This window comes from Myodes glareolus, chromosome 5 (assembly GCF_982192425.1).
Source record: "Myodes glareolus chromosome 5, mMyoGla1.1, whole genome shotgun sequence".
Taxonomy (NCBI): domain Eukaryota; kingdom Metazoa; phylum Chordata; class Mammalia; order Rodentia; family Cricetidae; genus Myodes; species Myodes glareolus.
This window is the reverse complement of record NC_142030.1, coordinates 22,026,049-22,053,962: the sequence shown is the minus strand read 5'-3', so window position 1 is coordinate 22,053,962 and position 27,914 is coordinate 22,026,049. Positions and strand designations below refer to the sequence as shown.

The following is a 27,914-nucleotide window of genomic DNA, read 5'->3' as shown; positions in this document are numbered from 1 at the left end:
CTATAGTTGAGCCCTCCTGGGCCCATGGAAAGTAGGTCCTTTAAAGTTTGAGCCTGACTTAAACTGAAGGAAAGCCAAAGTGGACGTTAGGGGCGTATCCAAAGGTCTCAACGTTCAAGAGCCTCATTCCTGATCCTCTGTAGGGCTGGAAAAGCTTGAGGGAAAGGGTTCCTGCTTTTAAACTACCTTGTGACAGTCCCAGGAATTGGAAGGGGCGGGGCAGGAGGCGGGGCTAAACCGCGAACTGCGGGCTCTTGGTTGCTAGGGTAACGCGTCAGCTCCCGCGGAGCTGGTGAAAGCGCCTGCAGCTGAAGCGGTGGCAGAGATGGTGAGGCTCTGAGGCTATAGTTTCTGAGTCTTGAAGTAGATTGGGGCTCTGAGGCGGAAAGCTGGGGTTTTCTCTGAGAGGCTGGGGAGGACAGGAAGTTCTGGGAGTGAGGACAGGACCACAGTGGAAACCTAGTAAAGGAAGTCCAGAGGTGGATTCAAAAGACTTATTACTTACTGACTGGCAACCTCGGGTGGTGCTGAATGGGGGGTGTGCTGCATCTTTCCCCTTCCTCTGGGCTGGGTCTTTTGGGTTGTGGGATGTGATGTGGAGAAAAGCTCCGATAAGAAGGCCAGATGATGGGCTCGGCGACCTACTATGCGGCTAACCACCGGGGTGATCACAGGAAAGGCACCTAATGTTCCAGAAGAGCCTCGGCTCTCACTTGTGTGAGAATGGTTTAGGATCACTCGGTGGGCGCGCCGTAAGCATTTGTGAATGAATGAATGGATGGCTGAATAAATGAACGAATGAATGAATGAGGAGGATCCCAGGTTTACAAAGTCCTGGGGAATAATTGAGGTAAGTCGGAGAGTCCTGAGATTCCTTGAGCTGCCATAGCCATAGATTGAGAAGACCAGCGAGACCCGGTAGGAGCCATGAAAGCCTGGGCCTGAGTGTGTGGGTTCTGAGGGGTTAAGGGGAGGCTGCGGACAGGTGTTGGAGCACACAGTTACTGGAACTTACTAGAATGTCTGGCAACCTGGGTGGCCAAGTGGGGGTAACTGGGTTGTATTTGTGGACGCACTTTAGACTCAGAGGCTGCCTTGCTTTTGTGGGATTTAGTGGATTTCAGAAGAAGCTGGTTTATTATGAAAGAAGTAAGTCTTCAAGTTGCCAACTTCCGGGGACCCTCTAAAATGGAGCGATGGGGACCCCTTTCAGCCTTTCAGTTGTACATTTTATTTGATGTCTCCTCTCAGCACAACAGTGTGAGTGTATGTGTGTGATGACCTGACACCGTGCCTGATATCCAAGGACAAGTGCGAGATATCAACTCACGGCTCCTGTTTTGAAAGTATCCTTTCCCCAAGTATTCATGAATCAGTAAGTTGCAACTGGACTAGCTAGACACGTGGGCTGCATAGCTCCCAAAGCCCAAAGATTCCCACCCGAAGACCACTCGAAACAAGAGTCTGGCTGAGTTACTTGACCCTTATAAAATCCTTTGGATAGGAATGGGTATATAGACATGTTGGGAAGGTAGTGGGTTTGAATAATCCCCAGCAGGCCAAGTGTGCGCATGTGTGTGACTCTGTGTGTGTGTGTGTGTGTGTGTGTGTGTGTCTATAGTGCTATTCACAAGGTTTTTTTTTGTCGTTGTTGTTTTGTGTGTGTTTTTTTTGAGAGCATGGAAGAATGAGAAGAGGTGGTGGTGGTGAGGATCATAGATAGGCTATTAATCACTTCAAAAGAAAATAATTGATATCATCCTCTAGAGGGAGGGGCAGGAGCTCAGTACCAACTCTGCTGTAATGTTTAGGTGATTCTCTGCAGATGGGCAATCTCGTCCACTTAAAAATAGAGGACAACCGGCTGGATCACTCAGTGTGAAAGGCAAGGGGCCTGATGTGTGTGGGAGTCCTTCCTTTCTTAGTAGCCAAGTCTACGGAAGAGGATCTGAAGTCTAACTTTGCCAGCCCGTTGACTGTAGGAGGAACTAGCTCTCAGAGTAGGAAGGACATCCAAGAACGAGCCTGTCTTTGTCTTTGTTCAGTTGACAGGTGTTGGACTTACGTCAGGGAAACTCCACACCAAGCCATTCCAGTCCCTGCTAGCACCGGCTTGCTGAATTTAAGCCAAATACCCCAGATCCTGCCATCTATATAAACAAAACTGAGCTCGTTTCCTAGGGGCTGCACGATCTCGCCTTCAGAGTCAGGTGCCAGCCCCAAGTTATACTTGGTTTTCAACTAGGAAGATTATTTTGCTATTGTTTTTATTTTCTTGTTAGGTTTCTTGATTATAAAATGGTTACCTACTCGTTGCAGAAAATTGCTCAATATAAGAAACAGCTTCAGATGGTAATGTCCACTTGAAGGGAGGTGGGGGGCAGAGTCACAGATGTGCGATGCTATGCTCAGCTTTTACCTGAGTGTCCGAGAGCCAAACTCAGGCCCTCACACTTTTGTGCAACAAGCATTTTGCAACTAAGCCAGCCCTCTCTACCAACATTTCCACAGGAGTACTTACATATTTCTTAGAATGTATTTTTCATCAATAAAATTTTCGACAGTTTTATGGTTATATAATGAGGTTTAGTCACTTCATGCCCCCCCCATTCCCCTCACATTTTCCTCCCTCTCCTATTGAAAAAGACATGTTTCTTAAAGACTTTGTATGATGTGGGAGTCCCCTCTGTGTGCTGCGATTACCATTAATGAATAAAGAAACTGCCTTGGCCTGTTGATAGGACAGAACTTAGGTAGGCAGTGAGGAGGGGGGACTAAATGGCATGCTGGGAGAAAGGAGGCAGAGTCAGGGGGGATGCCATGGGATTGTGGCTGGAGATAGACGTGCTGGAACTTTGCTAGTAGGCCACGACCTCCTGGTGATATACAGATTAATAGAAATGGGTTAAATTAAGATGCAGGAGTTAGCCAATAAGAAACTAGAGCTAATGGGCCAAGCAGTGATTTAACGAATACAGTTTCTGTGTGATTATTTCGGTTCTGGGCAGCTGGGATGAACAAGCGGTTCGCTCCATGCAACATTCGGATATTATGGAGATCTTTCTATTTAAACTCTGTTCATTTGAGTTAATCTTTCTGCCTCAGCGTCTCCGTTAGAGCACCCTTGTTTGGAACAAATTCTCATGCTCTTGGGACAAGATAGTTTCTAAAGAGAAAGGGGCTGCTGTGTCACTACAATCAGCATGTCAATGCAGGGCCTGCATGCTTATCTGTTTCCTGATCAATTTTCATCTTCCCCATTGCTACCCTCCCCCACCTTCTCAGCTGTTGGCAGCTGGAGCCAACTGCTTTTCCTTCCAACGCTGTCTTTTTCCAAGCAGGGGCAGGCAGCTCCTGGCTAGCCACAGCTCGGAGTCGTGGGGATATTTATTTGGTCACGCAAGAAATAAAACCAACCCTTTACCTCTTAAGAGGACCACTTGGCTACTGCCTCTGGTCCAGAGGGATCCAACTTTCCATTTCTGCTTGGTTCTTCATTTTTTTTTTCTAGTGTGTTTACACAGTGACCTCCCTAGTTCTTGTTACTCTTGGCAAAATTGGTTATTCTAGCCCTGGGGTAAGGTTTGTGGCTTCAAAGTCAGCGGTTCTCAAATGAGGTTTTCTTAGATACCCAACACTAGTGCTCATAGCTTCCCCTGGGTCTGCTCAGTGGCTATTTTTTCTGTGGTCATTTGCTTTCCTTCCTCTGTTCCGACTTCTAGGTTCAGGCAGTGGATTATTTCCTGTGGTGACTTCCTCCAACCTGGGTACCAAGGACACAGGAAAGAGGAGACAGTCCCTGCCTTGAGGGACCTATAGTCTGGTGCACAATGCCACACACAAGGAGCCCTTGAAAAGAAACAGGAAAACAGATGCGAAAACAATAATAATACTTTCCATCTGTACTCCGGAGCCCTTTCATATACATTATTATCCACAGCGCAGACCGCATACGTGACCTGGAAAACGTGGAATGGCGGAGTGGCTTGGAGTCAGACAAGCATTTCCCAGAGACACGCGTCTCAGTCTGGTCTAGACTCCTTGTAAGGTCACTTTGTTCAATTTCTTTCCTTGTTTTGCATCACATGTAAGTTGGGTTCCTACTCTGTGCCAGGTCCTGCACTTTTTCCTTAATCGCATAGAGAACTTAAACCCCACCCTTCGTTATCCTTCCTCCCTCTCCCCACCATCCTTAGCCTAGATCCTATCTGCTGAAGTTTCTGTTCATTTCCTCTTGTTCTATTTTCAATGGAGATGATGGCATGTTCCTCATCGCCACCAGTTAACAACCCGTCAGAGGCTGCTATGCAGCATCGTTGGGGCCACTATATATATATTTTTTGAGACAGGATTTCTCTGTGTAACAGTCTTGACTGTCCTGGAACTCGTTTTGTAGACCAGGCTGTTCTTGAACTCACCGAGATCCACCTGCCTCTGCCTCCCAAGTGCTGGCATTAAAGGCATGAGCCACCATCACCTGGCTGGGGCTACCATATTTACCTTTCAATAAATCCAGGCTTGTCTGTTCTGCTGTCTTGAAAATGTAAAGGGGGTTCCCTCCGTAAGCCTATGCTAGCGATGCCAGGCAGTGAGGCGAAGGCACACCCAGCTGTTCTAATTGTTTGGAGAGAGCCAGCTGGAGAATCATTGCCCAGTTTAGTGTAAAAACCTGACGCAGGTGCTACAGGGACTGGAAGGCGGTCTTGTTGGTAACAGCAGCTCACTGAGAGTTTGTAAAACACTGGCCAGTGTTTAGTGAGCTGGACTGGACTGCGAAGTCCACGTCTCTGTTTACTCCATCCCCCTGGTGGCTTCTGATTCCCAGACTTGGAGGGACCCAGTGTGTCTAGACCATTTCCCCAAGATATCTCAGCTTACAGCGCTTTGTCGAGGCGGGTGTGGGCGCCTCCAAAGCAATGTATGAATCAGCTTTAGATTAAGGCTACCGTTATCCAGAAGTCCTTGCAGGAACAGCTTCCTGGATGCAGATAGCTACTCTCGGGGCCGAGCCAAAGCTGGACTGACCGCTGGGACTGGAGGTTGTGATTAGCCGGGCTCTTGGGTATAAGCAGCACAATGAGAAGTCTTGTTTAAGTAGGATGGAACACCCTGAGAGGATTTAGGAAAGCCTGCTGAGTTTGCTCCAGAGGGAAGCTAGGTTTGGAAAATAGGAACAGAGGGTGCCTCTTCAGCTGTAACCAAGGCCAAAATCAAAACCGGGAACTGCTCTGGCGCGTGCTCCCCAGCAGTGCTAGCTTTGCGTGCTGGTGGTGTCCTTATCAGCGCCGCCCCAGACGCTGACTGTGGCTGCTCTCGCCATGCGAGTCAGAAAGGCTTTGCTTGTTCTGCGTCTTGCATCACCAGTTCTCTAGCCGCTGTCAGGTCGGGGGCATCTTATTGGCTCAGCTTAGGTCCCCTGCTTGACTAGAAAGGCAAATACATGATGTGTGCAGCTTTTGTTGTTGGGAATGAGCTTTGTCTCTCACAGTTGTTAGTGGGTATGGGTGTGCGTCGTGGGAGGGGGGATGTCGAGGAATCTGCCAAATATAGAAAGCTATGGGCACATTGAATGGTATGGTGTATTATTACACTTTGGTTAATTTTGTCTGATTGTAGTGGGTAATCAATCATCGTTTATCCACTACCTAAAGTTTGTCAGTCATCACATGCCGAGCCGTGGCCCAAATGAATCTCTGCACCTTTTGTTTCCTTTTGTGGTATATCCTTAGCGAAGGGGGCCCCAGAGCTTGGCTGAGAAGACGGTAGTGAGGAGGGCACGTGCAGTCGCCTCCCAAGGCCATTCTTGTGGGAATTGCCACAGCTGGGCAGGCAGCGGGGTACAGTGTTACTCTGTTCCTCTTGGCGCCTTTTCCTCCGTCCTTTCTTCTGTACCTTGTGATTGACTTGGCTTCATCAGCTTCCAAGACAGAAATGATCTTTTGTAGAGCTGGTGCACCTTGTCAAGAGATCCCCTCCTCCCCCCGGCGCAGATGTCGTTTCCCTGCATTTCAGGGCCTATATGGGTACTTTCTGCAAGAGGTTTTCCCACACAATCACCCTTCAGGCCCTCATCACAAGCTAGAGAAATGTTTGTGGCCTGTGGTCTGGATGTCACTGGATACTGATGTCCAATCCTTTCTGTCTCTCCCTGCAGCCACTCAGTACAGGAGACGCCTCAAGCTCCGCTTCCACTGCTTCCAACAGGTCACGGAATAGGACTCGCTATCGGACCAAAGCCGTGAACTCGGAGGTAGATGAGAGCCTTTTTGGAGGTGTCAAGGTAACTAATTATTGGCAGGTCCCCCACGGGTAGCCGCCCCCAGACAGCACTGGTCTAGACCAGTTTGCTTAGGATGAAGTTTGTGCTAGCCACAGAGATTTCACCCCAAAGAAAAAGGGGGAAGTTCTGAGTCCCTAGCTGTCCAGCTCTGACATCTAGAGTGTTCTAAAGCAGGGGTACCTGGTTCCTCACCCCTGAAAATTCCCACTTCTTCACAGTGTCAGAGTACAAAACAACACAAACAACCTCCCTTTGCCGCCGTCTGGTTCTGAACTAAAACATTTTGTTGCTTAGCTTGGGGAGACAAGCAAGACTGACCCAGACTGGGACGGTGACAGTTCCTGGGGTGCAGAGAAGGAGAGGTAGCACGTTGTTTGGAACGGTTTCGGTGCCTGTGATGGACAATGGGAAGGAGGCAAAAAGAGTGAGACTTGGAGAGCCGAGCAGGGAGGGGTTAAGAGAGAGGAGGAACTGAGGGGAGAAAGAAGCGTAGGTGGGCTGGGGAGTAGAGAGCTGGTGTCTGTTTTTGCTCTTCATTGGCCTGGCCTTGTGTTGAAGACGGCTTTCCTGAGGGTCCCTTGGAAGATCTTCCACTCTGCTGTGTTTTCCCCACTGGTAAAGGCAAGAGTCAAAAGGAGGAAATTTTACAATTACCCCTAGAGACTCTTTTTGAGGGGAAGGGTCCTCATGGAAATTTCTAGTCGAAGGAGGGTGGGAAATGGCCAAGGGCTCCAGGATTAGTCCTGTCCTGGCCCCAAGAAGTTCTTTGGCCTCCTGGGTAGAAGAGAGTCCAGGAAGTGGGCGGTAGGGGGCAGAAGTGGCCTGTGGCGTGACTGAGTCGTGCCCTTCCGGAAGCAGAGATGGACAGCAGGTGGCAGCAGTGCTCAGGGGACAGTGCAAAGTGAACCAGGCCAAGCCACCCCCACGACACTAGGCAGGTGTCAGTTACTGCATTTATGGCACCTCCATTTTCCTGTGTTTAGAAATTCCCTGAAATGGGTGATTGCATTTTTTTTCGATAACTCTTCCACAGTTAGAAAAAGATCTGAAAATCATCACACACCTGATCTGTGTTCATTTTGCTGAATCCTCGGTGATCTCCTTAATCACTTTTCTTTTGCTAAGAGTCTTGCTGTGTAGCCTAGGCTGGCTTCAAACTAGCCTTCCTCCTGCCCCTGCCTCCCAGTTGCTGGGATCACAGGTGTGTGCCCCCATGCTTGGCCCAAACATTTTAGATTTTAAAGGCAGGTTCCTGTTAGGCCACTTAGCATGTCTGACTCTCTCAATATGGCTTTTCTTTTTTAAAAAATTATTAATCATTAGAAAGGATGACAATTTACTAATTCTAAAGAGTAGATTAATCTGTAACATGTATTGCTTCAAACTCATTGTGGTCCAAGAATTTCACAAGACCAGAACTGTTCATGGAGAGATAACCACACATCAGAAATTTTGTTTTCATTCCTAAGCGTTTTAACATAAGGATAGATACACACTGTCACCCCCTCTCCTCCCCACCCCTTGGCACAGTCTCTGGCATCCTCAAGAGGAATGCCTGTCCGAGAACAGAAGGCATGACAGTGCCCTAGCCTCTTGATGTCCAGCAGTCTCTATCAGAGTCAGCTCCTCTTGGCACCCACCCCCATGGCTGGATGGTGTGGAAACCCCAGGGAAGCTACCCCTGAGGTTGGGATGGACCCTGAGGTTAGGATGGTCAGTGGGGAGTGGAGTGACCAGCTTCAAAGTCTTCCTTTCTGATCTCATAGCCTGCACCCCAGGGCAGGAGTGACAGCCCCATCGTGCTGCTCCGTGATAAGCATGCTGTCCGGAAAACTCTCACTGCTCTGGGTTTGGACCACAAGCCCGAGACAATCCAGCTGGTCACCCGAGACATGGTCCGAGAACTCATGTGAGTCCCCACGGCCTAGTCCTGGGTTCTGGGCTTAGCCAGTGCCTCTGCTCAGGGTGATGGGGAAACTAGGCTGGGCCAGCCAGCCAGCCCAATTCCAGCTGCCTTCCTACTCACTCCTCTCCTCTTTTCGTTTACTTTTGGGTTCTTTTTTTTGTTTTTCTTGCCCTGTATAGATATTTTTTAAATCTTTTTTGGGGGGTTAATATACACAGAAATGGGTTTCATTGTGACATTTTCTTATATCTATATACTTTGTTCTTATTTGTCCTTTCCCCAGTGCCTTCCTGTCCTCCCTCTTCCCTTCTTCAGGGTCCCCTTCCTCCTCCAAATAGTCATGTTCTGCTATCATGACACATACATGCCAATATCATCTATAGTTCCCTTCTTCTACTTAAAATCTCTTCCTTCCTTAAAGTCCTCTATTTCCATGATCACAGGCATGAATGTACGCACATGCACGACTACATGTGAAAGAGAAAAGAACCATGATGTTTTGTTTGAGAGTTCCTTCTTCTCCTTCTTGGCCTTCCTCTTTTCCCTTTAGTGGTTACCAGTACACTGCTCTTCACTCCAAAGTTTCTCTCTCCTCCTTTTCTTAGGATGAGCTTTGGGCTCCAAAAGTAACTGGTAGAGGGGGGGCAATGCTTCTTGGTCTTCAGAAGTGCACGTGGTGAAGGGAAGTGAACCAGATGAGTCACTTCCTTCTGGCTCCATCAGGAATCCAAAGCAAAGGGAAACTGACCAGATGCCTAATTAGCACTCTGGCTCCTTCCCAGACTGCGTGGCTATCAGAGGAAATTCACAGGGCCTCTCCAGGTTCCTCTGGGGTTACATCAGTCTTACTGCCTGTCTGGAGCAGCGCCATTGGACTCCTCCTAAGGGCTCATGTTGAGCGCAGCCAAGTGCCAGGAGCCGGTGCTGTGTTTGGTGATTTAGCTCTGTGTTTAATGCTTCACACTCTCTACCCATTCCTACCATTCTGGCTCCATTGCTGAATGACGAATGACGTAAGTTCCCAGAATTTGAAGTCCTTGACTCATGCCTTAAGTTGAAGAGACACAGCTGGATCCCAGTGTCGGAGCTAGGTTTGACTACAGCCTCTGTTTGGCTGAGGCTGGCCAACTTGAGCATCTAACAGCCCCTTGTGGGCAGTAGCCTTCAGAGGGCTGGCGCTGCTTCTTGGAGTGGTCTCTCTGCAGACACACTGGTGGTGTTTCCAGTCCACTGTCATACATCCAGTTTGCTCTTGGTCCCTCCATACCCTCGGTTGTTTGGGGCCACACCACTTGGTGTAGTGTAGGACCTTGACTAGTCTGTAAATCTACTTCTCGGACAACCCCCACTCGTTTTAATAGCCGAGAGTTCACGTCCTGTCTCAGTTCATCTGCGTCTTCTGGCCATGCGCCTGTTAAATGACCTCACCCCGAAGCAGCCTTATTCCCACCTCTTAGCTGTTCCCTCCCCCACCCTTGATGTATGTTATTTGTTTCTAATCATTATAATTAGCTATAGGTTTGTTGAATGCGTTTGGGAAGCTACAAGGAGAGTTCAAGAAACATGTCTCCAGCAGCTGTCGATCAGAGTTTTTAATTAATATTTAGGGTTCAAAGCTTCTATCTAGGCTGGATGGGCAGGAATATTTAGATTTCCCACCAGCATCCATTTCAACCTTGCTGAGCATTCCCTATACTTTTTATGTATCGGGAATAATTTGTTTTCAAAGTTCAACTCAGCAGTTTTATTTTGAGTGTGAAGTACCAAACTCTGGGTCAGAGATTAAGGTCGTTGATGTAGTTAAGATAGAGCTTCATCCCGAAGAAGCTTGAAACACGCCTTGCGTCATTGGTCCTGATGTGGGCAGTAAAACAGAGTCAGAATGTGGTGGGGTTCAGAAGAAAATGCTTGGGGGGCAGCGTGGCCATATATAAACACAAGGAAGGGTCATGGACAGTTACACAAAGAATGCAGCATATGAGACAGATCACAGAGAGAAAGATGTAAATTTTTTTTTTTAAATCTGCAGCATCACTTGCTTTTAACCTGAAACCCTTCACTCTAGTGGTTCATGAAGTTGCTGACTCTCCTCCCTCAGCATAGTATGGGGAGAAGAGAGCGTGGGAGCTTGGAGCCTGCTCTTCTCCTTAACCCTGGTCATTCCTGTGTCAGTGTTCCTACAGAGGACCCCTCTGGGGAGTCCCTAATCATCAGCCCTGAGGAGTTTGAGCGGATCAAATGGGCATCCCACGTCCTGACCAAAGAAGAATTGGAGGCCAGAGAGCAGGCCTTCAAGAAGGAGAAGGAAGCCATCTTGGTAACTTACCTTCATAGCCTTGTGCTTGGTGGATGGGTGGCAGGATAGAAAAGTGTAAAGGGAGGCCAGCTTCTCATCCCAGAGGGGATGAACGCAGTTGAGGCATGCTAAAATAAGGTGTGCATATGCATTTAAATGAGAAATGTTGGACAAGGAAGACTGGAAGGAAACCCCTGAGATACGGGAGGGCTACATGGGCCACTGGGAGAACGAGCAAAGCCCGGCTGTGAATCCTCTCGGCTGTGATACAGTGACGGACTGAGGCGAAATCTTCCCAGGTTACCTGTGGCAGACAAGTTCACAGGGCATAACCCCCGCCAATGCAGGCTGGTGTCCCTTAGGAAGCAGTGACAATCCGCAAGAAGATCATGAAGCAGAAAGAAATGGCCTGGAGCAACAACAAGAAGCTGAGTGAACTGGAGGAGGTGGCCAAGGAGCGGGCCCAGAACCTTCTGCAGAGAGCCAACAAGCTTCGCATGGAGCAGGAGGAGGAACTTAAGGACATGAGCAAGGTGGGTCTCCTCCTTTTATCTGAAGACTCACTGCCACTCCCTCTTTGGCTGGACTAGGTGAGGGACTGCTGTGGGCGGGGCTGGCAGGAGGAGGACTGACCTGCTTGCTGGATGAGTAGAGCAAGTCACTTGCCCTCCCAGAGCCTCATTGAGTCCATGTGTAAAACAGTGAGGGCGACACTGTTTAGGAGAATTATTGACGGTATTAAATAAGCCAAGATGTAGGACAGCCTTTGTGAGCTGGGGTTGATAAGGATCTCGCTTTTATTTTTATTCTGGTAGTTCACGTCTGGCCCCAATGGTGGTGCAGACAATAGGGTTCTTTTTGAGGTGCCCAGAGTGCTGCTTTCAGCAGAAAGCATAAAGATGGGGGGCTCATTTGCAATTCTATTCTGTAATTAGTTTGTGTGTGCTTCTCTTATTGACCAAGAGAAAAACCGTTGACTCCCCAACCCCTTCATCTCTGATTCCCATCTCTTAGGCATTAAATCTTCTCCACTCATACCTGCTTTTATGTTCCCCAAGCTCATATTTTCTGGGTTTTAATGACGACACTGTGGTTTTTCATTTCTTTTATGCTGTGTTCGGTTCTTCTCGATTAAAAACATCCTAGTGGTTTGATTTCTGCTCAAAGATCTTGACTTCCCTAAGCATAACATGGTGTTCCTGGGTCCCTGCAAAGGAACTGCTAAAGTCTTGTGGAGACTTTGTGTGTGTTTATGTAGGTGAATATCATGATCTTCATCATATTTCAGAACACTGATCCATCACCTCTCAAACTTTACAATACCGAGTGGTGCTGTCTCTCCTTGAATAAACCTTAGTGCCTAATAAGAACCCAGTAAACATTTGAGCTACACTGTGTTAAGAAGTGAGTGAAAAAAATGCTCTTTTTTCTCTGAGCTTGTGGTGGACCCTGCACATCTCCAGCACGTTCAGTAGCATTCTGCTTCCATTTCTGCCCCCTTAAATGTCCACACACGCATAATGCCTCCTTCCTTAACCTTACCCGCAGGGCCTAGTGCCACAATCTTTTCCCTCACTCCCTAGATTATTCTGAATGCCAAGTGCCACGCAATCCGGGATGCCCAGATCCTGGAGAAGCAGCAGATACGAAAGGAACTGGAAGAGGAGGAGAAGCGGTTGGATCAGATGATGGAAGAAGACCGGCAGAAATCCATCCAAAGGCAGAAGGATCGGGAAAAGAAGAGGAAGGAGGAAAGACTACGGTAGGTGAAGATGTGGGTTTGGCAGTTCCCCTTCCTAAGTCCTTCCTGTGTATCTTCAGGTCCAGGTAGCCCAGCAAAGGGAAGAACTGAGAGGTGGTGGTGAGGCTCCAATGTCTCTCATCCCTTGTGGAATGATTCAGGGAATCATACAACCCAGAAAGCTTATTTACAGGATTGTAATGGTGCTTCTCTGTATACTCCAATTCGGTGTCCGTTCTTCGTGCTTCCTGTCATCCACTCTGCATTCCTCTCCCAGTATCTACAAAGTCTTTATAAGCAGACCTAGTGAAGGAATGCTCTGTCTTGTTAGGCAGCTCTAGTGTCCAGACCTGATCTCACACTGATTGATCTCACACCCTCTTTCCAGGCAACTCTTTCTGCCCCTCCTTACGTCGCCTGCCATATGAAGCATTCAGCATCTGAATATGATGTTGAACATTTCTCCTTGATTCATATCTTTGCCTTGTCTTCTCCCATTCCTGCAGCCTTTACTCAGGCCATAGGCTCTAGATGATACACTTACAGCACCCTGGGGTCAGTTGGCAGGAAGCACTGATTGTAGATGAAGTAGCCCTGTATTTACTGTTGAAAAGAGGGCTTTGCTGAGCAGAGCTCGGGGTTCAGCCCTGTCTATCAGCAGCTGAGAGTCTTCAGTGTACGTATGTACACAAAAGGGCAGTGGGCAGAGTAGGCATGAGAGTTGGGAGATAACAGAGGAGAGGCACTAAAGAAATTCGAGATCCTGGGCTTTGAAAATCTACAATGCACTGTGAAGCTGGGGGAGGAAGCCGGCTTCCCACATCATTAGAAGACTTGGGGAAAAGCTGCATTCCAGGAGCTTGTTAAATCCCAGAAGGGAGAGACGGGTTAGGATGTAGGGTAACTCCTGGGCAGACAGATAAAGAAGAGGAACATCAGGCAGGGATTAGAACTAGAATTGGAACTAGAACACAGCAAACTGAGGGCTTCTGGCCCTGGACACTCAAGGGAAGGACTTTAGTCTGGGTGCAGGAAGCGTCAGTGGGCCAAAGGGACACTTGTCAAATGATGCCTGTGAGACCCGTCGTCTGTGTGGGTAGAAGCGGGGGTGGGAACTTGGACTCTTGATGTCAGAGCCACTCTGGCCCTGTTTTCTCCCAGGGGAAAACGGCACATTGTGGAACAGATAAAAAAGAACGAAGAGGAGCGATCGCTGCTTGCAGAGCACCGTGAACAGGAGAAGGAGCAGATGCTGGCCTATATGGAGCAGCTCCAGGAGGAGGATTTGCAGGTACCAGGCGACCGGGCCATGCTGAGCTTTACCGTCAGCAGGAGAGCCCTCTGAGATTTTGGGCTCAGGGTATGGAGTGATTTTCTTCTGACAAGGCACACGTTCATTTCACAACACCATCACCATAAGCTTCTTAATTGCTGTCTGAAACATTTGTTTGGTCATGGCATCATGCTGGGGATGAGCTGTGATTTGGATAAATATTGTCCTTGCCTCCCAGGGACTTGGGGTCTGAGACTGGCATATCAATGTGAACAGACGCATAAAGGAAATATATGGTTGCATGCTTTGCACAAGTAAACATCAGGATGTTTTACAATCCTTTCCTCGGTTACTGAGGGAAATTATACACTCCACAGATGAACAGTAGCTCAGTTTAGCTTAGTTTCCTGCTCCCCGCTGTTGTCTCATTCAAAGTACACAATATCCCATTGTCATTAATTGTGTTGTGAAGCCAAACCTTTTATCCCTATTAGCTTCGATAAAATTAGGAGGATCATTTAATGAGAAAACAAAACCAAAAACAAAATAAAACAAAATGCCCAATGACACATCTATGTGAACCTGATAAAGTTTAAGATGGTCTTTTATTTGCCTTATCTGGTCTGTTGCAATACATGAAACATGTAACAAAGACATATGCATATGCACATATGTCTGTAGGTGCACAGGCTTTTGCATGTGACAGACAGATGTGTGTGCACGCATGCATGTGGAAAGCCCCAAGTTGATGTCAGGAATTATCTTCCATCACTTTTCTGCCTGCTTCACTGAGGCCGCTTGTGTCAAACCTGGTCGTGCTAGCCAGTTTGCTCTGGGGAGCTTTTCTGTGTCTTCTCAGGCTACAGTTACAAGCGGACCACCACACCCACTCAGCATTTGCAAGATTTCCGGGGATCTAAATGCCAGTCTTCATGGTCCTCACGCTTGTGTGGCAAGCACGTTAGTCCTGGAGCAAGCATTTGAAAACACACACATTAATGTTTGATTAGTCCCTTGATAATTTTGTACAATGGGTTTTGATCATATTCATCCCTCTGCCCATTTTTTTGAAAACTTCACACACAATCAACAGTTGAAAGAATTGTAACCATATCCATAAGCACTTCACTTTGGTTTAATGATTAACCTATTACCTTAATGTTTGACTAAACTACTTTTAGCTCTAGACATCTTGACACTTTGCTGTTAAGTACTTCGCTCCGCATTCTGAAGGACGAGGGCCCACTTACATAGTCTCCATCAAAAACTCCTTCAAAGATCCCATAATATTAACCTATATTCAATTTTCATTAATTGGCACAGAAATGTATTTTTCTTTTTCCAAACCAGCTTCTAAATAAGCCTTGCAGGCTGCATTTGGTTAAACCTTTTTAGTCTGTTTTGATCTAGAAGCATTCCCCTATTTGTTGATTCATTTGTTTCTTTAGTATATTTTTATTTTTAACTGACACATAGTAATTGTGCATGTTTGTGGTCTACAGTTCTGTATGTAGGATGTGTAATGGTCAGGGTGATGCAAATGTCTGCCACCTCAGACAGTCAACATTTCTTTGTGTTGGGAACACTCAGAATATTTTCTATTAGTATTTTCAAATGTGCAATTGATTATTGTTGACTATAATTATCCTGCTGTGCTACAGAACACCAGCAATTATTCCTCCTATCCAACAGCATTCTTGTACCTGATTCCTTTTTCCATGGTGCCATTTAACTCATGGAACACATGGTATTTTATTTTTGTGTCCCCCACCCCATGTGTGTGGATGATTGAATTGTCATCAACCAGGAGGACACTGGGTGTTGGTGAGTGACTGGGAACCAGTAAGAGTACCATCAGCAGGGTCTCAGAACACCTCCAGTATAAGGACTGCTGTGAAGAGTAAGTTGCAGATCTCTGGGGGAGAAGATGGGGCTTTAACCTCGTGAACCGCTTGCAAAGGAGACCAAGAAGATAGATGCAACCAGCTAGGATACTGGCTCAGGGGAGAAGTGTGGGAAAGAGTCAAAAAAGAGAGGTATGGAGAATTATGGGGAAAATATGCAGGGAATGAGATGGGAAGCAAAGACTTCAGCTAGATCGTGGGGAGCTGGGAATTGGTGGGCTCGCTGGGAAGTCCCAGCGGTCAGTGAGTCAACATCATTACACTGATGTGTCACTGTCCTTTGGAGATCCTTCCAAAAGACACTACCAACTCTCCAGAAAGTATTAGTAAGCAAGTTTAGGGTAGAACCCTGCCCCTCACCAGCCATCGAGCTGCCTGTCAGCACACTGTGGAGTAGGCCAGCTCTTCTCGCTCTATTGGCAAGGTGGAGAAGAATCAAGGGACTTTTATTGTGTTGCTTTGAAGGACTTTGATGACAAGAAACAGGGAAAGTCCCTTCGGTTCCTTGGAAGTCAAATGAGCCAACAGAAACAGCAAACCAAAGAGTAAATACACAGGCAATGAAGCAAATAAATACATGATTATACAAATGTCCTAGATCAGCAGTGACAGCTTATTAACTATGAGGATCAGTGTGAATAATGCCTGGGCAACCAATGGAAGTCCTGAAATGGGTGAGAAAAAGATAGAAAGGGAAAAATGGAGAAGGGGTGGAGGGGCAGAAGGGAAAAGTGGTGTGAGGGAAGAAAGAAGGAGAGAGTATAAGAGTCAGGAGAGAGTGAGCCTGCAACCCACAGAGCTGCTGTGGGGATCTGGTCAGGAAGCTTCCTGGAATAAGGAAGCTGTAAATTGGCTAGCTGCTGAATTGGCGGAGAGCAGCCCTAGGGAGGCTGAGGGCAGCAAGGCCTTGGCCGGAGTGGATCAAGGCTGAAGCTGGGCTGCAGAGAAGCTGCAAGGCTTTGGGGAGGTACTGCTTTTGAAGAAATGGAGCAGGGAGCAGCTTGGGAAGCTGAACAAGTGGGTGGGAAGACCTGAAATGGAGCCCGAGATCCATTGGTGGTGAAGGGCAGCCAGATGCACAAGATTCCAGTGTCTCTGTCCACGACTCAGGAATATGCTGGGTGTGGTGACCCACACCTTTAACACCAGCACTCCTGAGGCAAAGGCACCTGATCTCTGTGAGTTCGAGGCCAGCCTGGTCTATGGGAGTTCTATGCCAGCTAGGGTTATGGTAGTGGGACCCTTCTACATAGTAGGGTTTAAGCCAGTTACAAAAAAACATGTACCTGGCTTAAAAATACCTGAGTATGGTGGCTTGGGGTGGGAAACAAATATAGACTTTCTCTTTTAGAAAATATTTTGACACTGTAGTTGGCGCTCTGCTTTCCAGGGCTCTGTATCTAAGCCTTTCCCTCCCCCCATCACATACTACTTGCTTTGGTCTTTGTTTAGTTATAGTTTGTTGGGTATTTGCTGTCTTCCTCACAGTGGGCTACACGCCATCAGGGGAGGGAGAGGGAATGACACAGGGACAGAATGAAAGGGAGGCAATCACTTCCCAAAGGTGTGGCACCAGCCTCAAGTGTAGAAAACTTAGAGAGAATCGAAAGCTGAAACAGTCCAGCAAGGTTTCCAGAGAGGGCAGAAATGTCAATTTTGGCAGAGAATCTGTACCAGCTCTGTGGCCTTGGGGAAGCCACTTAAATGCTGGACCTTAGGTTTTCATCTGTGAAAGCCTCCCTGCCCCCCTCTCCCCTGCCACCTTCCTGCCTTTCAGGACTTGGGAAATAGTCTCTGTTAATGCCTAGTCGAGAAACGACTCAATCTGATTGACGTTTATTTTTTAATCATCACTACTGAATGAGATCTCGAATTTGAGTTTCTATAGGAGAAGGAAATTGAAAGTCGGAGGGTGGTAGCTCATGAGGTCACCGGGGTAGACGTTAGCCTGGCAAGAAGGAGAGAATCTCAAGAACCTCTGTTCCCAGAAAGCGTAGAGAGATACGCTTTCTGGGAAGTGTTAGGGGCCACCACCAAGTTGAGCTGGATGAAGATTGCAAAGAGGCTATCTGATACCAAAGTTGCTTATTATTCTTGAAAGACAGCTTTGCTCTGGGCCGGTGATGGCGGCTGGACTGCCTCCTGCCTCCGTGTCTCTCTACAAGCCAGCAGCTTTCTGCCTTACCGTCTTCTACTCTGAGGCTGTCTTCCTTCTGCTGGCAGGAACTGGAGCGGAGACATCAGGAGAAGCTGAAGATGCAGGCAGAAATCAAACGGATCAATGATGAAAACCAGAGACAAAAAGCAGAGAGGCTGGCACAGGAGAAACTGGCAGACCAGATGGTGATGGAATTCACCAAGAAGAAGATGGTAGGGACTTGGCGTCTGAGGCTGGGACCTGTGTCTAGGAGTGACGTGTCCACAGCTGTAACATGAGGGGCTGGCTTGTTGGTGTATCTGTCCCGCCTGGCACCCCACAACCGGCATACCCCAAAGAAAATCATACAGAGGACTCCATAAGATTATAAAACTGATTGGCTCATTAGCTTAGGCTTCTTGTTAACTCTTGTAGTTTATATTAACCCATTATTCTGTTCTATGTTAGCCATATGGCTTGGTACCTTTTTCAGCTGTCAGCTCACATGTTGTTTCTTCGGTGATCTGGGCAGGTGGAGGGAGCTTCCTGCTTCCCAGAATTCTTCTGTTCTCATTGCATCACCTCTACTTCCTGTCTGGTTTTCCTGCCTATACTTCCAGGCTGGCCAATCAGCATTTACTTAAAATATGATTGACAGATTATAGGCAAATCTCCCGCACCACACAACAAGCCTGAGCAATAATGGGACTCTAGCGGAAGGCAGTTGTGTCATCATTCTAAAATACATAGGCCTGGCTTCTTTTCCTCTTCATCGTGGCCAGATAATTTATTCAATAAGATTGTATAGCTTCAGAGACCACCTCTTCCCACAAACCAGGCTGACATTAGTTTCATTAATACCTTCATTTAAAAGTTGGGATCAGGGTCACCTGCAGTAAAAGAAGACGAAAAGAATTGGTGAAAGTGGAGTCTCTGTGAATTCCTCGATGTCTGAATACCCTAGAAACCAAGAGCGGCTTCTCCATACAATTTTTTGTTGTGGTTGTTGTAAAAACTCTCATATAGGACATCTGGTATTGGGTATTAAAAACAGTCACCACCCAGGAAGCAATATCTGTAGATCGCTATGGATGGATAGGGCTCCCCAGTGTGTGGAGTCATTCTGGGACAAATTTGGGTGATGGAATGATTGGGGTATGCGGGGAGTGGAGGACAAAAAAAAAGAATTTCAAGTATAGTTTAGAGCAAATGTGGATTTATGTAAAAATAGGAAGATGTACTTAAAGTGGCAGAAAAATGATTTCTTCACGTGTGGATCCAGTCTCTTCTGTGATTCTGGAGTTCTATGAAAGTAGACACATCTTACTTCCCCTATGATGTGTCTTCAGAAAGCGGGATCATCCTCCCGGCACTGCCCCTTCCGGACTAAAGGCAGAGAGTGGTTGTAGAAGCATCTAGCATTTTCTCCCCCATCATCCAGGGAAAGATGAGGCAGAGGAATCAGCTTGACCCAGTGGTGCATGACTCCCAAGCAGGCGACTTGCTGGGCTTCCTGGCAGATTGGGCAGCTAGAATGAGGGATAAGGGATGATCTTCGTGGAACAACCACTGAGTGTCCCCCCCCACAGGTGTTGGGGTCATGCGACCCCTTCAGAAGCAGTGATGGAGAAGCTTTGGGGGATATTCATTCTTGTTCTTTCACAGAGGTGGTAAAAGGAACAAGTTTGGATGGTTCACTCTTGAGATATCTGCTAAGCACTGTGGGATTGCCCAAAGCTTGGTTGGTGGTCGTGTCCCCCCCCCCCCCCCCCGGGGGACTAATGAGACAGCCTCCACCTGCTGCGTTTTACAAGGCTGGCAGGGAACCACAGGTGATGCTGGAAGGGATGTTTGCTGTGGAGATCGTGTCTCTGGGCAAAGCTGCAGGCCTGTGGATTATCCCGAGGGCTGCATTATTATTTTCTTCCTGGCAGGCTCGAGAGGCAGAGTTTGAGGCTGAGCAGGAAAGAATCCGGAGGGAGAAAGAGAAGGAGATTGCCCGCCTGAGGGCCATGCAGGAGAAGGCCCAGGATTATCGAGCAGAGCAGGTATCCACTTCCTCTTCCTCCTGGCTTTCCTTTGTCCCTCCCACTCCTGTTGCCATTCCTTGACAGCAGGCAAAGTGGCCTCCAAATCTAACCGCAGACAAATGTCACTTAATGAAGGGATGCACTCTGAAAAACTCCATCTGAGAAGGAAGGGTGGGCCTGTCCCCATTGTCCATGGTGGCAGCGGGAGAGCAGAAGTATGCACTTAGGTTCTGGAGAAAGTTTTTGACTGCTACACCAAGAAGAATTTTCAGCTTTAACTGACTAATGACACAGAGGAAAATGTGGCATCTCTATCATTAGCATTTTTAAAAATTAGGAGCAATTGTAGGAGTGCCTGGAGGTGCCTGAGGAACAGGGAAAGAATAAAGTTGAGAGAGGCAGGGCAAGGTGACCCCCTCCCCTCTGACCCCAAAGATCTGTGCCAGGATTCTATTTCTTCTTTTGACAATAACTTGCTGCGAGAGAAATCCACAGTGCTTCGGAAAGCAGACTGGAGTCTGTAATGGGTGGCTCTATCTCCTTCTTTTGTACCTTCATCGCACCTTCCCCTCTCCCCTGCCCCTCGGTCTGCTTTCTCAGGATGCCTTGCGGGCCAAGCGCAACCAGGAGGTTGCGGATCGAGAATGGCGCCAAAAGGAAAAGGAAAACGCGCAGAAGAAGATGGAGACCGAGGAAAAGCTGCGCAAAAGCCGGCTGGAGCAGGTGGCTTTCAAGGAACACACGCTGGCGGTTCAGGTGCAGCGGGACCGAGATGAGTTCGAGAGGATCCTTCGGTAGGAGGGGCGCGCAGAACCCTGGCTTCCTTCTGCTGTGTTGATAGAGCTGTGGAAAGGAGAACAGAGTATGCTCAGGGGATTGTGTGTGTTGGATGGAAGGGCCCTTTCTGCCATGTTTACCGGCAAAGGTACATCCATCTTGATCATGTTGCCGCAATCATTCTGACTAGATGGATGGCTGAAATATTTCAAAGTCATTCGAGCCAGACATTTTATGATTAGAGAATTGGAAAATAGCATCTGGAAGTGTTTAAGGAACTAAGGGCTATTTATCCTGTATCAGTAAAGATGTAAATAAAGGTATACACCTGGTCTGTTCCACCTCCCTCTAGATCCCACATTCCCCTGCAACTTGGGAAAACTGCAATAGGAGAAGCCCAGGGGAGACAGAGGGTAACTCCAGTCGCGGAGGTCTGTGTCACTGGAGCCGAACTCCGAGGGAGTCTTTGCTACTGACTTGACTCAGAGCTGTTAAGCAACATGTGTTCAAGACTCTGTCTGGGTATCATCAAGCTCATTATGAGTGAACCCTGTCCTGGCTTGTGCCATAGGAAGGCTTTCAGAGATTCCTGGCTGGGTGGACCTCGTCTACAGTCACCTCCCTGGTGCCTGGCAGCTCTTACCTTTACTTTCGGTTGATGATTCGGGCATGTACACGAAAGCCCAGGACTTACACTGCCCACTCTTCTGAGCCTTCCTCAGAGCAGCCGGCGTCCTTCTCTGTTGCCATCTCCCAGTCAGATCTTCACCATCAGATTCACTGCCAGACCCAATCTGACTGGGAACTATTGTTCTTTAAAAAGAAAAGGCAGGTGTGTTCCCTGGCAGGTTTGCAAAGCAGCCGCTAGTCCGACAAGGATGGCTGTGGGTCCCTGCAAGATCTCCAGGGTGGCGAGCGGGTACGGCGGATAAAAGGCTCATAGGACATAGTAAATAGACATAAAGCTAAGAATAAGGATATACATTTATTACTTAAGAAGAAGGAGAGAAAGAAAGGCAGAAATAGAAAAGAGGACAGAGAGAGAAAAACACGTGTGCACATGCCAGGAGAGAGAGTTAAAGATGGCGGCGAGGAGTGGGCGTGGTTAGTCCTTAAAGGCACCCCAAAGGAATAACAGGAACAACTTTCTTTTTGCTTTGTTTCAACCTCTGTAGAATAAGCTTTTTTTAAAAAAATGAGGAAACAAACCAAATAAAATTAGCATTTGGAGACTGAAATCATAGAAGTTATAAGCAAAGGAAGCAAGGCTGATCAGCACTCTGGCATCTTGATGTCTGGTCCCTGGGTCCTTCCTCTTGGGACTGTCTCAGTCAGGAGCAAGCCAGGCCAGACTTCCTGCACCCCTGCTGGAGGCAGAGCAGATCTGTAGAACCTCTCTCTCCGTCTCTCCCGCCAGAACCAGATTCCTGGACTTGCGCAGGCTCCCCCCCCCCCCCCCCCCCCCCCCGTCCCCCCTTGTTCCCGCTGGCTGTGACACCTTTTGGTGCTTCTGCTTTTCCTGCCCCAGGGGTTGTGCTGTGGTCACTGGACACCTGGTAATGAAGACAGTCTCCCAAATCCCCCACAGAGACTGCCCTTGGGCTCCAGATTGTCTTCCAGATGTCTCCCCCACCTCTCCGAGCCTCTATGCTCTTGGACAGCTGTGTGCCTTTGGCAGGCACTAATAAATATTAATGGGATGAATTCCAAGTCCTACTTTTGCTGCTGACCCACTTGCCTCTGTTGTGCTGTTTGCCCGAAGCATATACACTAGCCAGCTATTAAACTCATCCGGTCCTTTGGAGAAGTCCAACTTCACCTGCTGCCCTAGCTTAACATCCAGACCTAGTGTCTCCAAACCATGTGACTTCCATGACAGACGTCTTCACTTCCAGAGTGTCTCTGCAACAGTCAGCAATCCATATTTTCTTACTTCAAAAGCATGACCTCCAGGATGGCCTACATATGGACTTCCTGCTTCTGGGTAGAAGGTCTTGAACTTTTAGGCTGTTGACTTGACTGAGCAAAGAGAGCTAAGTCAGGACCTTCCAGAAACTATGGTCGTTCGGGTTTGCACCCTAACCAGTTGTGGTTTAAATGCTCTGGAGCAAGTAGCTTTGAAATCTCGTAGGTGATCCTAACATGCCGTCAGTATCCACGATTGTCGCCTTCACCCTGTGCCATGACCAGCATGATAGTTACTTTTCTTAGTGTCACGACAACATATCCAGTGAAGGCAATGTGAGGAAGGGTTTATTTTGGTTCATGGTTTGAGGGGGTACAGTCCATCATGGCAGGGGAGTCAAGGGGACTGGTCACATAGCATCCGTAGTCAAGGAGTGGACAAAAGGCCAGGCGGTGTTGGCGCAAGCCTTTGGTCCCAGTACTCAGGAGACAAAGGCAGGTGGATCTCTGTGAGTTTGAGACCAGCCTGGTCTACAGATTATATTCCAGGACAGCCAAGGATAGACAGAGAAACCCTGTCTCAGAAAACAAACAAGGGGGAGGGGCAGACAGCAAAGAATGCTCGTACTCAGCTCCTTTTCTCCACTAAACTTTTTAGTCTAGGACCCCAGTCCACAGGATGGTGCTGCCCGAATTCAGGGTGCATCTTTCCCCCTCAGTTAAATCTCCCAGGAAACCCCTTCACAGATATGTCCAGAGGGTGGTTCTTCTAGGTGCGTCTATGATCTAGTGGAGTTGACAATGAAGGTTAACGAAGTTCCTCCTCATTTGGCCTTTCAACTGCCCCCGCATCGCAGCAGCTCTTGAGTGGTAACACTCAGCTCTCCCTTTTCCACACTTACTCCTTCACTTAGATGAGTTTGAAGCAATAGGAACTAATCTACATACTGGGGAGTGATGACAAGCCGGGGGGAGGGGTTACAGTCCTGCCCCAGATCTGGGTGGGCTGTGTGGCATTTTGTGTCTAACTATGGAGGGGGCATGGAGATCAGCAATCCCCTCCCTGTATATTGGGAAAATCCCATAGAGGTGTGGGATTTGGGGGAGACATTTGCATGACTAGAGGAGCTGTCAGGACCTGAGAATGTTCCCCACGTGGGATGGGCTTTGTAAGGCAGTGAGGAGATGAATATGTGACAGTGGGCTTTGGCGGTGGGGGAGCAATCTTCCTTTTGGTACAGGTGAGCCTGTGGGAGAAAGGCAGGTTATGAGCCCCTACCTAAGATAGTTTTACAGTTTGGTTTTGATTGTATTGATAAGACATCTGATATTAGGTTAGATGGCCCCTGACCAAATTTCTTTGAGATGTAAATAGATTTCATTTGAGCTTCTCTGAATGCCATTAGAGATGTCCTCCCTGATATTAGTTAGGGTCTACAAAGTATTCTTCTAGAAGACATCCTTAGAAGGAATGTGAAGACATCAGTCCATAAGGGAACAGGGAGATGTCTTACTGAGTTCTTGCCTTCTCCCAGCAACTGAAGTGGAGCTAACCTTACAGACGCTGTTTCCTTACTCTTGCTTGGTTTTGCTGATGTCATTCTCATCAGAGAGGAAAGGAGGGAAGATAACTAAGGTCAGCCTAGAGAGGACTTAAATGCATTATTAGCAGGAAGAGTAGGGAGAGCTCCCAGTGGGTGAAACACAGTGACGGAATTTACACAGCTCAGCCAACTGTTAGACGGTGGGATTCTTCTTTAAAACATACTACGGGCTAAAGAGATGTCTCGGCAGATGAGAGCACTGGCTATTCCTCTAGAGGGTCCAGGATGAATTTTCACCACCCACATGGTGGTTTATAATCCTCAGTAACTCCAGTCCCAGGGCATCTAATGCCCTCCTTTGGTTTCTGAGGGCATTAGGCATAGACGTGGTGCCCAAACACACATACACGCAAGACAACCATGACATAAAATAAAATGAAAAATACTTTAGAAGTTATTAAGAATCTCAACATTTTGATATATGACAACAGATCTGGTTCTGATAGGCAAGAGGAAAGCACATGGTAGCACTTTTAGTCTCCTCCCTGAGGCCTGGAGGTTGGATGGCTGTGGACTTTGAAGCATGACCAATGAAGGGTCACCCAGGAGCTCAGCCAGTTGTATCCTTTTTGTTCCTTCCCCAGGGCACAGAGAGAGCAGATCGAGAAGGAGAAGCTGGAGCAGGAGAAAAAGGCCATGGGGTGCTTACAGCATGCCAATGAGCTCCGACGGCAGGTGCGTGAGAACCAGCAGAAGCAGGTGCAGAACCGGCTCGCTACCTTCGAAGAGGGCCGGCGCCTCAAGGAGGAAGCCCAGAAGCGCCGTGAACGCATTGAGGACATCAAGAAACAGAAGCTGGAAGAGCTGAGGTGCACCGGGTTCCTTGCTTTCTCTGCTCTTCTCCTTTTCCCCAAAGAGGTGGCATAGCAGGCTGGAAAACCGTGACCGGGGAAAGAAGGGGCAGTGTCAGAAGGCGCTAAGTGGGAGGGCTTCCCGCCTGAGGCTTGCCCGCTGAAGGGGTTCTAGCAGAAGGTTCTAGGACTGCATCTCGTTGGCTCACTGATAGCTCCGTGGCAGTGCGATAGGACCTTGGGCAGAATATACTTAGTGAATAGATGGTAGGACCAGGTGGGGGACAGGGTGCCAGGCTGTGGAGGCCCAGGGCCTGCCTTCTCCTGTCACACCTTCGGTGTGGAACTTTACTTATCCATGCCGTGTGTTTCTCCCGGCAGAGCAACCGGCCTTCCCGAGAAATACTGCATCGAAGCTGAGCGCAAAGCCAACATCCTGCCAACCACTTCTGTGAAGTGAAGGGGAGCATCTATGGTCTTTGGGAGGGCACACATTCTGCCGCTCCCTGGGGGCAGCTACAGTTGCTGCTAACCTAGACATTTCGTAGTTACAGATTAAAGCTATTCTATTCTCTGAGGAACAGCTCAGCTTTACTACTGTGGGCATGGGGATTCCAGTGGGCTTTGAAGGTGGATCAAATAAATTACAGGGGACCTGAACATGGGCCGGCCTGACGCTCGGGCTCTGGAACCAGATGGTGCTCAGGTGAAGTTTTCTCTCCTAAGCAGTGAGTTTCATTTTCTTGGAATGCGCCTGGCCTTTTCGTAATCATATGCGCTGTCCATTTTCAGTACATTCTTGTCTCCTGGCCCCATACCCAGTTCATAGGAATTTGGGGCACTGAGGCAGAGTTAAAGATAGGTTTTTGTTGAGGGCTGGAGAAGGGGCTGCAGGAGGCAGAGCTGGGGAGGGAGGAGCAGGAATAGCCGAGGCTGGCTTATCCTGTCCTCCTGTGACTCAGCCCACATGTATGGAGGGGGCGGTGTGTGAGCCCCGGCTCTCTGTTCTGTGCTCAGTCCTCTCCTGCTTAGATCCTGTCAGCTCCAGGCAGTACTGCTGCACAGACATTTGCCCTGTTCTCATGGATGTACGCCCAGGACCCAGCTCCTCATCCAAATGCAGCTAACCCTCACTCTTGGCCCTGTTATCCTCAATTCACTTTATTTCACGTGTGGGCCCCCTCAAAGCCAATTCTGTTTTAAGCTTGCCTACCTTGTCCCAATCCCATTTACTCATTCATTTCAGGAACTCACTGGAATGCCTGTTATGTCATGTACCATCCAAGCGCTCAGGGTTAACAGTAGACTTGGTCCCCCTTTCCGGAAGCTTCTCATTTGTGCTTCTGATTCTCCCCTCAGCTTCACCCCATTTCATATACCTTTAAGAGGTCCTCGGGTGTCAGATTTTTCATTCTGAACTGGAGTGCCACCTTTCAATGATGGAGATAATTCTCTGTCCATCTAAAATCATCACTGTGGTGCCTGTCTCCCCCATCCCCAGGGACTTGCTCCATGTCTCAGATTGAGAGTCCAGTCTTGTCTTCCTCTATGCATCCTGTACCAAGGAGGAGAGGACGGCTGCTGGGTGCATCCTGGGTGTTTACAACGCCAGGTTACAAGGGCCTGGGGCAAGAGTCCTCTTTTCATAGGGCCCAAGGAGAGTCACAAGCTGCTTCCTGTGTTTCCTCTTCCTCGGACCTAGTGGCTTCCCCAGTCACTGTCTCCACCATCCTCAACTGGAAGACTGTGGCTTTCACACAACTTGGTGGGACGCGCCATTGGATGGGGAAAAGGCTTCTTTCCTTACTTTTGTAGCCCCCAACCCAATGCCCTCTTTCCTAAAAAAGTGTACACAGTCCTCCCTAAAGGTCTTGGAAGATGAGGTACCTAGCCCAGATTAGGAGGGAAAGCATTGGCAGTGCCATCAAGGACTCTAGCCTGTCTCTAGCTGGCACATTGGCACCACTGGGACCCCAGAGCAAGCACCATCTATTTCAGAGGACTTTCTTTCTCAGCAAAGCCAGAAACATCCTTGTTACCCAGGATTTGGCTGGTTCTACACCTGCTGTCCTTCCCAGAGCTGAAAAAAAATGGGCCTCTCTGGTGGGCAAGCCAGAGAGAAAGGAGGTGCCACACTTATTACCAACTACTGAGTCTACATAGAGGAAAAATGGGCCAGGTTCACAGTTGTGAAGCAAGCCTGGCATTTGACCAGGCTACGGCTGGTGAAATGCAGGTCTGTGGCTTGCAGAGAGAGCCCAAGGTTCCAGAGCGAGACAGAATGGGCAGGGTCTAGGCCATATGGATAGAGGTCTGGCTCTGGAGAAAGGAATATAGTCAACCAAGAATAGGAAGATAGTTTGTGAGAGAATCACAAAAGATTACCCCTTCCGGCCCATTAACTTTTTAAAATGTCAGAATTGTCCCATGATGTGGAGGAGAGATTTGATTTCTTCTCCCAAGATTCATGATAAACCCCACACAGCTTCCATAGCCTTCAGAATCAGTCAGCTCATCCGCCGAATCCCAGTTCCGACAAGTGGGGCGGTTCTGAAAGCTGTAGGGGGCATTGGGTGGTTCCACATCGTCATCTCGTACAAACCTTTTACCCATTCTTTATAAGGTATTTTTTTTTTTAGTTGTGGGAAATGAATGTGGGGCCTCCCATAAGTAAGTCAAGCATTCTGCTATCAAACTACTATCTACCTCTAGCCCCTCTCTAATCCTCTTCATGAGGACAGTGGGACTAGGTCCATAAAAAAGCCACCTGGCTGAAGAAGGGGTTGGCGGGTCCATCTGTGGCAGCAAGGGCTGTGCCAGCAGGAAGCTGGGCAAGTACAGTCTGCAGGATGGGAGTGAAGAGCAGAAGTGGCATTGAGGACTCTAGGGCACCCTCAGGCTCAGGCATCAGGGACGGCCAGTCTCAGTCCTGGCTCTGAAGGTTAGCTCTTGGCCCTTTGTTGAGTTTTTTCAGTTAAGGAGACTTCGACTGCTGTCACGCTCACAGACACAAGTAGCTTCTGTTCCCCTCCAAGCCACTGATCAGCCTTGGGGTTATCTGGGAGGCTGCAGGGGAGGGTGTGGGGGAGCAGAGAGAAGTATGAGGAGTACTGGTGTTGGTGAATTGTCTTTGTTGATGTAAAGTTGTTTTTTGTTTTTGTTTGTTTGAGTGAATAAAATTACTATTAGTAACTTAGTTGTAGCAGATTTTTTTTTTTTGAGATAACATCTCTCTCCATATCCCTGGCTATCCTGGAATTCACTATGTAG

General features: G+C 48.2%; 1 protein-coding gene across 1 annotated transcript; it reads left to right on the top strand.

Annotated features, from left to right (window-relative positions):
* The first annotated feature begins 646 nt into the window (after window positions 1–646).
* Window positions 647–27,840, top strand: Cfap45 (cilia and flagella associated protein 45). The gene is made up of 13 exons (XM_085687479.2): window positions 647–717; window positions 3,941–4,043; window positions 6,155–6,280; window positions 8,047–8,189; window positions 10,359–10,503; window positions 10,845–11,015; window positions 12,066–12,244; window positions 13,385–13,514; window positions 17,624–17,770; window positions 19,472–19,585; window positions 20,168–20,361; window positions 24,438–24,662; window positions 25,026–27,840. The coding sequence occupies exons 1-13, from the start codon at window positions 647–649 to the stop codon at window positions 25,102–25,104; spliced, it is 1,827 nt and encodes a 608-aa protein (XP_085543605.2). The 3' UTR covers window positions 25,105–27,840.
* Window positions 27,841–27,914: the final 74 nt, after the last annotated feature.